Genomic DNA, 12866 nt, shown 5'->3' with positions numbered 1-12866 from the left:
GGGCCACGCCCCCAACGTGAGTGATGTGGCTGCGTCACCTCTGGTGACGCAGCTTCGGGGGCGGAGTTCCCCCCGGGGGCCGATTCCACCGCGGTGGAAATTGGGCCTCCGAAGCGGGGGATTCCTTGCCCCCCGGGCCCATTTGGCAACCCTACATCATACACTGGGCACACCCAGCCCATTTTCTCCCCCACTAGCCTCTGAGGTACTGGCCTGCAACAGGGAGGCTTGTTAGGAAGTCTCTCACCATACTGGGAGACCTTGCATCCCTACCTCAGCCTAACCTACCTCACATGGTGGTTGTTATGAGGATAAAATGGAGGACAGGAGAATGAAGTTGTAAGCTGCTTCGGGTCCCCATTTGGGAGAAAAATGGGTATAAATACCTAAATCAATTTAAGAAATCATAATTTGTTGTATAATGATACTTTTTTAAAAAGAAAAAAAATGAAAGAAATCCATAACACTAAAAGAAGAAATGTCACTCAGTGAGGGAACTGCTTCTAAAATCCATAGGGGTCAGTATTAACTCTGCCATTTTGAGGCATGCAGGTGGAGGAGGGGCCCATATGAAAAGAACGTATTCCTGCCAAGACTTCTTTGTTCATGGGGAAGCACAACTCAGTCAGTGAAACGTTTCAGGCACATCATTTACCTTGGCTTGAATAGTAAATGCCTCATCGATTCATGAATCCGGCTCTTGTTTTAATTATGCAGCTTCCTGAATGTAGTTTTGTGGGACTTGGAAATAAGGCCGTGGTTCACCAAACACAGAATTGCCTGTGTCCTTCCTGGACCAAAATTGAAAATGGAGGCGTCTCTCTTTCTCTCTCTCAGCTTTACTTGTTGTTTGTTGGAATTGTAACATGGGGGGGGGGAAGCTTTGATGTGATTCAAGTCCCACAGAAGCTATCCGTCACGGCTTCCTGAAAGAGTGATGTGTGCCTGGAGTAAAGATCTGGAGAATTATGATTATATCAAATATTTAGCCTCCCAGTATAAAGATATCACCCATATAATCAGAAATTAGGCTGTCTGCCATTGGTCAGGGAAAGAAACCAGTTTTATAGGAAACTGACTGCCTTACCCTCATGGCATTTAATCTAAATCGGTACATTTATTTTTCAGGATAAAACCAATGTCACTGGGTAAGGAATTATTACAAGTTGTTTTGTTTTGTTTTTAAACAGACAAGGCACAATTCAGAATCAAACTACTCATGACACTGGAGTGTCTTGACTGGAATTCCAGATAAGTTATTTGATCCTTAAAAAAGCATCCACTGGGGGCCCCAAGGTGGCTCAGAGCTATGGTTTTCGAGGAATTGAATTCAGACAGAAGTAGTTTCTGGAAACCAGAGGGTTTGGAAGGGTCTTTGCACCATGAAGAGGAGGAAGAGCTGTAGCTGATGGCTGAGGAAAATGACACTTCCATTTTAGGGGCTACCACAACTAGGTCATTCATCGCTTAGTTCATTCAATTTAAAAATCTTTTGATTCAAAAGCAGTTCTCAGTCACACTTTCAGCAGACTCTTTTAAACAAAGTGTTTTAAATGCTTACTCCTCCAAGCATCTTCTCAGAAGAGGCATTCCTATAGACAAGAGGGAATGCCTCTTCTGAGGTGACATCTGTCATGTGACCAGTGTGCCACATCTGAAACAAAGAAAGGATGCCTCCTTCCCCCTGAGTACTAGAGTTTTGTTCACATTGTACGAACTGGCATAGATTTACTCGGTTCAGTCTTATACAATGAATTGGATAACATTTCTTTAATCAAGCAACGGCTCTGTTAATAGCACCTAGCACTTCAGAAGCAGAAAGCCAAGGAAGGTATCACTGTGTGGTAGACTGACTCAGACTACTGGTCTACAAGGTTAGCCCTTGAACCTTCTAACAATGAGGCATGGGTAGGGTTGCTAAATTTTAATTAAAAAATGCTGGTTTGGGGAAGGAGCTAACGAATAGTGTTAGCTGAGGCAGACAGTACCAGACCTAATAGACAGGTTACGGGTGGAATCTGTTGGGTCATGTTGGTGAAGCCAGACAAGAGGAAGACAGACGATTGGTTTTTCATACCACAATACTGGTTGCCTGCCAGAACATGGTTTTTCTGGCTGAACCAGTCAAGTACTGACTGACAACTCGAGAGATGGTATTGACAATTACTGTTGCACCCGTTAGACAGCGTCGGGAATTGCTTCTGGTTTCTGCAACAGGTCACTGTGACTTACGAAATGGTGGGAGGCAAGCTGGTTGTACATCATTTGATGAGAATCCAGTAATGATCTCCGTTCTAAGGATCTCTTCTTCAAAAAAGTAGGCCTTATGACTGATCCAACAAGAAGAATGTTTTTACTTGCAGCCAGTGTTCCCATTAAACTGAGTTAGTGTGAGCTAGCTCACAGTTTTTTAGCCTCCAGCTCACACATTTTTTGTCTTGGCTCAGGAAGGATGGCTCCAGAGCAAACTAATTTGTGCAGTAGCCGAATTGCTTGCTCACAACTTTAATGCCAGTAGCTCACAAAGTAGGATTTTTTCTCACAAGACTCCACGGCTTAGAGGGAACATTGCTTGCAGCTCTTGTTCAGCCAAATAGATGTTAAAAATCCATCTGATTTGAGTCCAGCAGACCAATGACTGGATTCTTGTAGAGCTCTTAAAAATCACTTTTATAGAGGTGTTCTGTATCATCAGATGCTAGCATGATTGGCTATTGAAGATATTCAACTGCCTCCATAGGTGTTTAAATAATTCTTAAAGGAACCACTGTTGTTCAGAAGAAAAAAACTTTGCTTTCAAAAAGTAGTCTTTTGATACACGATAAAATTCCAGCTCAGTTTCTTGAATGTGGCTGGTATATAGAATTAAAGGTGGAACTATCTTGTCTGTGATCAGTGTTCATCTCCAGATATTTTTCATGTTTGCATGGCGTGATATTGTATGTAATTATTAACAGTAATGCTTCCTGCATGTTTTCTATTATCTTGGGGTCCTGCACAACATGAAGCCCAACTGGGGACTTCTCTCTTTGCCTTCACCCTAGATTCAGTGGCATGTGGTGAAGACAGTTCTAGTTTTCCTGGCCTATTGCGACAAACCAGTCAGCCTTTCTATACGGCTGTGAAATGGATGGGGATACACAGTTAGCCATTAACCAGTCAAGGGCTAAACTGAATATGTCCCTTTCATATATATTTATATATTTATAGTCCCACAGACATATTTATTTACTAATCTGAAGTGGAAAGTTACCACCATTGATAATATTCAGAAACAGCTGGATCTGGTCATTACTCTGTCTGGCTAAGAGTTCAAAAAATCCAAATGGAGGGGAAGAGAAAGCAGAGAGTTACTCAGCACATAACTGGCAGGAACATTTACCAATCAGCAGAGTCACATACACTGTGACCTGGATGGCCCAGGCTAGCCCAATCTCATCAGATCCTGGAAGCTAAGCACGGTCAACCCTGGTTTATATTTTGATAGGAAGTCACGAAGGAAGTCTAGGGCTGCTACACAGAGGCAGGCAATAGCAAACCACCTTTGAATGTCTCTTGCCTTGAAAACCCTACGGGGTCTCTATGAAGGGGCTGTAATTTGAGGGCACTTTCCACCAGCAGAGTCACACACAGATCCTGCCACCAAAGAGGACTGCACTTTACACCAAACCACCAGAAAATGCTTTAATCAGCTTGACAACAGACTGTACTTAGGGATCACAAAAATATTTTAGGATATGACATTTGGGGTAACCGAAATTCATGCTTGTAAAGATAGGCTTCCCCTTATGTCGGAGGTCTCTGTTCTTAATTGTGGTTTGCATTTGGCTAAATGTTTTCAAACAGGAACACAAACAAGACCAGATTTCTCAAAGTCCACTATGGACAAACCAAAAACAAAAGCAAAGAGTGCGTGTGTGCATTAGGAGAGGGGGGGAAAAAATCATCTTTAATGGCCAAAGGGATCTTGTTATGATCCCTGAGTCTCTTCCTTGCCTTTAAAAAAAAATCTACCTACACATAAACACAGGAGTTACCTTTTCCTACTGCATAAACTCTAATGACAAGAAAAATGTAAACCAGAGATGGGCCACTTCAGTGTTCTCATGGCTTTACCAGAAGTCCCTTTTACCACTAATCCCAACCCGACTCTATGCAGATATGAAGCACTACAATCAAGATATTGACAGCCAGCAGAAATGATCCTGCGATTTTGGAGCACCTGAACTGTACCTGGCATACCAAACCCAAAGCTCCAACATCACATCCATGAAACATCCCTTTCGCTTGCAACTTTTGAAAATAATTTGTTCCTCTTTATGGCAAATGGTGAACAACTCTTTTTTTTAACACCCGGGGTAAAGTTTGGTAAGGTAGTGATGTGTAGCAGTTACAGTGTATATAATTAGGACCCCGGAGACCCAAGGCCAGCTATGAGATTTGAGCCAGTCATTCTCCATCTTGCCTACATCACAGGGCTGTTGTGAGGATGAAATGGAGGGCAGGAGATCACTGAGCCGTGCCCTTGGCTCCTTGGAGGAAGAGCAGGATTTTAAAGACCCACTAACTAAATAAACACTGTAGGGCAGGTAACGTTGCTTTGCATGCCCTATTTTCCTTACAGGCCTCAAACTGGCATTGCATGCTGTAGACCATCCACATCCCAGCTGCAACTTTCATCTCTCCATTGCACCTACCTGCATGATACAAGGCTATCTTGCCCTGTAAATAATGTTTACAGGTTCAATAAAAGAAACTAATCAGGTATTTCTGTTTAAATACTTGCCTTTCCTGGCAGGGCATTCTCTGGTGCACTTTGTAATCCTGAAGCTTCTTCTGCTGTGATGGACACACCAGGATCTTCTGCCTTCTCCTGTCCTTGGCTCTGGGCTTGCGTCTGGTTCTTGTCTTTCCCCTTGTCCAATTTGAACAGTCTGTCGAAAAAGGTTAATTCTCTGGGCTTGGATGAAGCAGCATCCTCTGCCTCGGATGTGGCTGGTTCAGAGAGTTCGATTTCAGTGAGAGATGCTTCGCTTAGGGTTTTATCGGAAGCTTCCTCTGGCGCAGCTGGATCAGGGAGATCCAGGGTCTCACTCGTCGCTTTGTTCGCTGGGGCTGCTTCTGGACTGGCCGATGCGACTGATGCATTTGTTGCCAGCTCTTCGGTACGTCCTGGTACGGGCCGTGAAAATGCAAAGGCGAAACGAGATTTGGCAGCTGGCGGGGCCGCCTTGGCTTCCTTCCCGAGATTATTTCCAGGGGCCTCGGAGACGGAGCTGATCTCCATTGTCTTTGGGGAAGAAACAGCCACATTATCCTGGACGCCGTTCACTCTTGCATCCACTACAAGTGCAAACAAGAAAACAGGCATTATCCCTCGCGACAGGAAAGAAGCACCATTAATCTTAACTGCTTGGGTCTTTCAATGGACTGTCAACTGCGTGGCCCGAATGTGCACTGTAGCCTTTTCAGATGCTACAGTCCACGTGTACCTGGAGGCCAGCAACCACAAACAGATCCTCCCTATATGTTGTCATTGTGTTGCCTGAAAGGGACAACGTGCGGGCCTTCAATGTGCACTGTAGCCTTTTCAGATGCTACAGTCCACGTGTACCTGGAGGCCAGCAACCATAAACAGATCCTCCCTATATGTTTATATGTTGTCATTGTGTTGCCTCAGGGACAACATGTGGGCCTTTGCTTCAATATACATGAACCAGAACTCTGAAAAACCAGTTTTTCTACAGGGAATCTACTTTTAATTGGACCGTTAGCTCAGTTTTGTTCCTGACCCTTCTTCCCGGCTGTTCAGCAAAACCCCAGCAGAATGACAGATTTCAGTTCCAGGGAGTTTGTTTTCCTCCTTGCTGTTCTGCCAAGGAATAGAGCTAAGGTTCCTTAAAAACCCCATCACTGAGCTAGCCGTGCATGCAAAATCTACCCCTTGCCTCTTTCAAAAACATGTCCACCATGCATAACTAGAGGACTGCAGGCAGTGCATACTCCTGATACATGTTGTTGACAGGCTCCCAGTATGTGTACATAAGAACATAAGAGACACTACTGTTGGATCAGGCCAAAGGCCCATCCAGTCCAAACACCCTGTATCACACAGTGGCCAGAAATACCAGGTGCCATCAAGAGGTCCACCAGTGGGGCCAGGACATTAGAAGCCCTCCCACTGTTGACCCCCCCCCAAGCACCAAGAAGACAGAGCATCACTTGCCCCAGAGCCCCTATCTATACCTTGTGGCTAATAGCCACTGATGGACCTCTGCTCCATATGCTTATCTAATTCCCTTTTGAAGCTGTCCATGCTTGTAGCCGCCACCACTTCCTGTGGCAGTGAATTCCATGTGTTAATCACTCTTTGGGTGAAGAAGTACTTCCTTTTATCCGTTCTAACCCGACCGCTCAGCAATTTCATGGAGTGCCCACGAGTTCTTGTATTGTGAGAAAGGGAGAAAGGTATAGGGTTGCCAGCTCTGGGTTGGGAAATACCTGGAGATGTTGCAGGTAGAGCCTGAGGAGGGCGGGGTTTGGAGAGGGGAGGGACCTCAATGGGATAGAATGCCACAGAGTCCACCTTCCAAAGTGGCCATTTTCTCCAGGGGACCTGATCCCTGCCACCCAGAGATCAGTTGCAAGAGCGGCAGATCTCCAGATACCACCTGGAGGTTGGAAACCCTAGTATGCACAATCCTAACATGGAAAGGGCTAATGAATGTGTCACCCGCTTTATAAATTTTGAGCTTTGGCTTAGCAGTTCGCATGTGGATCTAAGGGGTCAAGACCTTCCATATAGTCACGGTCTTCCTTCTTCTGGCCCACACTGATACCACCTCAAACCATAGGTTTACAGGACAAAAAGAAAAAGAAAGGAAGATGCTAATAACTGCCTATAGCACTATTTAACTTGTAATACCCTGTATATAATCTTTAGTGTGCATGCCCCGTAAGATAAAAGGACACCATTACTGTTTGTTATGAGAACACTGCATTATAAATCTGATTGAAACGAATAGGAGTTTCACGGGTGAATGCACTAAGCCCCATTGGCCTGTCAACACTATCACCCTGCATAGTATCCCAACTCCACTTCTTGAGATGGCTGTAATTGCCGGCTATCCATCCCATTCTCAAGGTGGAGATTGTCCTACACACTCGCCACACCTTCCTCAAGTGGCCTACCTCACCCTTTGAGAATTTGGCTCCTACAGCAACAGTTCAAAAGACTCCCACATTGACTCATTAGTCAAGAGGCAGACTGTGGCCGATTTTGGCTTCAAAATGAAACCCTGTCACTTATCTAAGCAAAGCCAAACACAGAGATAAAAGCAGGTTACAGCGGATTGACGTGCCTTTGATTTCAGAAGCAGCAACTGAAGCAAGAGCAAGAAAATGATTTCTAAGGGTATTTCTTAAAACAGCTGTAAGAAGATATGAGCCAAGGGGCTCAGTGAAGGGTAAAAACAAGGAAAGGGAAAGATCCAAGGCCAATGACTTCACACAGCGAGAGCTGTGGGCCTGGCGAAAACACAAAAAGCATGAAACTCATTTCTGAGCGTCCTCACACAATCCCCAGCAAAATGACAAAGGCTGCAGATAGCTGTACTGCGCAGTCCAAAATAAAATCCAGAATCAATGTAACACCTTTAATGAAGACTGACCAAAACAACACAAGCTGTAGCTCTGTCCACATTAGAATAAACACACGCACAATCTAACTCTGTTTCCATGTTACAGTGAATGCACATACATCCCGTATCTATGCATGGACATCTGGTTGTAAGAAAGAGCCAATACGTGGTCACTTTACAAATGAAATCAGGAACCCCTACTTGGCTGGGGAAGGAGTGCGATATAAATTGAATGAATGAATAAAATGTGTGGTTTCAGTTACACATTAAACTGTGCATGTGTTGAATGTAATATAAGAATGACTCAATACATGTATAAAGAAAAATTGTGAACTGCACTGTACACTGTACGTGGATTGTACATGACTTGTGAATGGGGCCTGTGTGTACAGTGTACACTCAATTTTTCTTTGTACGTGCATTGAGTAATTCGTACGTTACATTTAACACATATGTACCTGAATGTCCGAGAAGACAAGACTCATCAGCAAGAGACATCATGCTAGAAAAAGTTGAAGGCAGCAAGCAAAGAGGGAGACCCAACATGAGATGAATTGACTCAATCAAGTTTGCAAGACCCGAGCAAGGCTATTAACAATAGAATATTTTGGAGGTCGTTAATTCATAGGGTCAACCATAAGTCTGAAGTGACTTAATGGCACTTAACACCCACACACACACACCCACACACACACACCTGAATGTCCCATTTAAACCCCACATTTACCCTGAGTCCCCACTTTTTAAAAAATGAATTTGCTTTACAAATGGATGTACGTGTGTAACAATTTTCCTTCTATGAGCACTGAACAATTCTTATATTGCATTTACTGTAGCCCCTTTCAGTCATTGCCACTTCACATACTGGGAGCTCACCAATGGGAACACACGGTAACCACAAAACTATGTAAGGTCACCAGTTTGGTGTAGTGGTTAGGAGCACGGACTCTAATCTGGGAGAACCGGGTTTGATTCCCCACTCCTCCACATGCAACTGCTGGGGTGATCTTGGGTCAGCCACAAGTTCTCTCAGAGCTGTTCTCTCACGAGAAGTTCTCGAAAGCGCTCTCTCAGCCCCACCTACCTCACAGGGTGTCTGTTGTGAGGAGGGGAAGGGAAAGGAGATTGTAAGCCGCTCTGAGACTCCTTCAGGGAGTGAAGGGTGGAGTATAAATCCAGTTTCTTCTTCTGTGTGTGAAGAGGGCAACACCTAGATTTTCTATGGACATAAAGCTTTGGTATACACTACACCAAATGCATGTGTACACTCATGGGTTTCCCCAGTGGGCCATATGGCACCTTTCCCGGGATCTTCAAATCAGGAAAATGACACTGAAGAGAAGACTGTGCCTAGGGGTCATTTCGTAGAAAAAGAGCTAGGGGAACTCATTAGCATAACTCATTAGCATATGCCACACCCCCTGACATCAGTGGCCCGGCGGTGGACCTGCAAGGCCGGTGGGAGTGCAAGGAAGCCCCACCAAGGCCCTCCCTGGCCCCAGGCAGGCAGGGGTGGGGAGAGTCAGGGAGGAAGCAACTTACCCTCCTTCTTCTCCTGCCTCCTCCTGGCTGAATGAGGGCTGGAAGCGGGGCGGCCAGAAGCAGGGGGCGGGGCTTCATCATGTGCCCCGCCCCCTGCACCTCACTCGGGGGAACTGCGTTCCCCCACGTTCCCCCCCGAAATGACCTCTGACTGTGCCACAGTCATGGCCTGAATCGGGCAACGCCCGCAAGGGAATTTAGGAGAGCTGCACCCAGCTCATACAGGACATGACACAGGATACAGGGTGAGAACTAGGGTTGCCAACTCTGTGTTGGGAAATACCTGGAGATTTTTTTGGGTTGGAGCCCGCGGAAGATGGGGTTTGGGGAGAGGAGGGACCTCATTGGCATATAAAGTCCACCCTCCAAAGCAGCCATTTTCTCCAGTGGAACTGATCTCTGTCATCTGGGGATCAGTTGCGATACCGGGTGATCTCCAGCCAGCACCTTGAGACTGGCAACCCTCATGGGAGCTCTGGACCCAACCTGTGTGCTTTATTATGGGTAAAGATACCAAGCCTATGGTAATGACCAAAGAAAAGCAATCATGCTATGGCATGAGTTCACTTTATTGCAGTGAGCTTGAGCTCTTGGCTGCAGAATTAGGGACAGTAATGTAACAGGCAGCCATTGATGCATCCACATCAAGAAGAGACAGAGGAATCATTTGACTAGGTTGACTAACTGGGTTGATTTTGTTATTTTAGCAGACTGGAATACGGACTACACCCTTTTACTAAATATGCCGTTGAACACACAGCATCAGTCAGGGTGCTGAGAAAGCCAGGAAGTATCAGGCATTACAGGTGCAGTAGGAGAGCTGCAACATTTAGGGTTGTCAACCTCCAGGGGGTGGCTGGAGATCTTCTGGGATTACAACAAATCTCCAGGTGACACAGATCACCTGGGGGAAATGGCTGCTTTGGAAGGTGGACTTTGGCATTGAAATCCCTCCCCTCCCCAAACACCCCCCTCCTTGGGCTCCACCCCCAAAATCTCCAGGTATTTTCCAAGCTGGTGTTGGCAACTCTAGCTATGTTGCATGCAGCAGGTCCCAGGTTCGATCCTTGATATCTCCAGTTAAAGAAGCAGGTGTTTGGCACACGCTCTGCAAATTGATCCCAACCCCCTGCAAGCTATTGCCATGAATGTTTTGGGACTGCATAGACACAAAGCATGCAATCGGGACCAATCCGCAGTCTGCTGTTAACAGAAGAAATATCCCCTTAAATGCTGCATTGCTGAAAAGTGGCCCATTTCAAATGTCACGCAAAACCCTGTGTTAATCTAACTAATGCTACATCCACACATTGTTGGATATTGTGCAACCATTGTGCTATTTTTTTAAATTGCTGTCAAGCCACAACTGACTTAGGGCGACCCTGGCCCCGGTCACACGGGGGAAACTGACGCGGCCAAAGTGCGGCTTTTTAGAGCCGCACCAAAAGTGACACATGGCGGCGGGATCAGACAGATCCCCCGAGCCGCCGCGCCATTGCTCCCTGGCACGATCAGATGCCGGGGGGGAAGCCACGGAAGGGAGAGCGAGGCAGCCAGCTGTGCATGTGTGCGCATGTGCAGTTTGGCTGGGAGCCTCAAATGCTTCTGAAGACGGGCGTGCCGGCGATCCCACGGCCACGCTTGCTGCGGCATTTCAGGTAGGTGCTACTATTACCTAGGGTTTTTTAAAATGCGTGTTTCCGGCCTGAAGGGACGGATCGGGGATGGGTGCACGCTGCTTCCCAGATGTTGCGGTGTGATCGCACCTGTTTGCTGCGCCCCCGATCCGTCCCTCTTCTGGGCCAAAACCTTCCATGAGACCAGGGCCCATGTAGGGTTTTCAAGATAAGAGACATTCAGGGGTGGTTTGCCATTGCCTGCCTCCGAGTCATGACCTTAGCATCCCTTGGAGATCTCCCATCCAAACACTAGCTGAGACCAACCCTGCTTAGCTTCTGAGATCTGACAAGATACCAACTGTTTATATTTTCTCGCCCACACAGGAAAATCCAGTTGCTGATGATTGCTGTAGGCACAAATGAGAGCACAATACGTGGAGGCAACGGCATTGCAGCCTAACTGTGGTTAGTGTGATTCTTTGAACATGAACTGCTTGGTTTACTGCAGTTGGTTAGGGTTTGTCAAACCTTGGTTTAAAATGACTCTTTGGAAGTTCAGATTAACCATTGTTCACAATACAAGAACTCGTGGGCACTCAATGAAATTGCTGAGCAGTCAGGCTAGAACAGATAAAAGGAAGTACTTCTTCACCCAAAGAGTGATTAAGACATGGAATTCACTGCCACAGGAGGTGGTGGCAGCTACAAGCATGGACGGCTTCAAGAGGGAATTGGCTAAATATATGGAGCAGAGGTCCATCAGTGGCTATGAGCCACAAGGTATAGATAGGAACTCTCAGGCTGGGGCAAGTGATGCTCTGTCTTCTTGGTGCTTGGAAGGGGGCAACAGTGGGAGGGCTTCTAGTGCCCTGGCCCCACTGGTGGACCTCCTGATGGCACCTGGTATTTTTTGGCCACTGTGTGACAGAGTGTTGGACTGGATCGGCCATTGGCCTGGTCCAACATTGGCTTCTTTTATGTTCTTATGTAATGTTAACCAAGGTTTCACATGGCATGCAGACATGAATATCCTGGGCTAATCCTGGCTCATTCCCTGGTGACACCTGCATATTTCCTGGCTAGCATTATCAGCTCTGGGTTGGGAAATTCCTGGAGATTGGAGGGTAGAGCCTAGGGATGGCAGGGCTCGGGGAGGGGAGGCGTGATGTCACTCCAGAGCAGCCATTTGCTCCAGGGGAAGTGTTCTCTGTCACCTGGAGGCCAGCTGTAATCCCAGGGGTCTCCACCCCACTTGGAGCTCAGCAACCCTAGCCCCGGCTGCAGAGCTGCCTGGTCAGAGCAATGGCAACACTAATTTATTGAAACTAGCCAGGATTTGAGTGATCAGCTATAAGCCAGATCCTGTTTTTCACAAATTAACCAAAGTAAAAAATAAACCAGCTTGGAGAAACGATGGCTGAGGGGTGACATGATTGAGGTTTATAAGACAATGCATGGGATAGAGTAGGTAGAGAAAGAGGTACTTTTCTCCCTTTCTCACAATACAAGAACTCGTGGGCACTCCAAGAAATTGCTGAGCGGTCGGGTTAGAACGGATAAAAGGAAGTACTTCTTCACCCAAAGAGTGATTAACACTTGGAATTCACTGCCACAGGAAGTGGTGGTGGCTACAAGCATGGACGGCTTCAAAAGGGAATTAGATAAGCATATGGAGCAGAGGTCCATCAGTGGCTATTAGCCACAAGGTATAGATAGGGACTCTGGGGCAAGTGATGCTCTGTCTTCTTGGTGCTTGGGGGGGGGGTCAACAGGGGGAGGGCTTCTAATGTCCTGGCCCCACTGGTGGACCTCCTGATGGCACCTGGTATTTCTGGCCACTGTGTGACACAGAGGGTTGGACTGGATGGGCCTTTGGCCTGATCCAACATTGGCGTCTCTTATGTTCTTATGTTATGTCTGAACTGAGCTTGTGAGAAGTGTATTGAGTAGTTTCTACAATGGGGAAAACGGTGCCTCCCCAGAGCCATTCCGCACTGGGATACAGCACCAGGGGCAAGGTTTAAGCCCCTCTCCCCACAGTCCCAATCTAAATTGGGCCACCACA

General features: G+C 46.6%; 1 protein-coding gene across 1 annotated transcript in view; it reads right to left on the bottom strand.

Moving 5' to 3' along the window:
• The window catches only part of BCAS1 (breast carcinoma amplified sequence 1), an 87864-nt gene that overhangs the window by 52985 nt on the left and 22013 nt on the right, over window positions 1-12866 (bottom strand). The window contains exon 4 of the mRNA XM_015421547.1: window positions 4787-5343. Within this exon, the coding sequence (XP_015277033.1) occupies window positions 4787-5343 (557 nt within the window). The remainder of the gene's footprint in view (window positions 1-4786; window positions 5344-12866) is intronic.

The sequence above is a fragment of the Gekko japonicus genome, unplaced genomic scaffold, assembly GCF_001447785.1.
Source record: "Gekko japonicus isolate JY-2015 unplaced genomic scaffold, Gekko_japonicus_V1.1 scaffold1239, whole genome shotgun sequence".
In the NCBI taxonomy this organism is placed as follows: Eukaryota; Metazoa; Chordata; class Lepidosauria; order Squamata; family Gekkonidae; genus Gekko; species Gekko japonicus.
The sequence above is the reverse complement of the archived record's forward strand: the minus strand, read 5'-3'. Positions and strand labels throughout refer to the sequence as shown.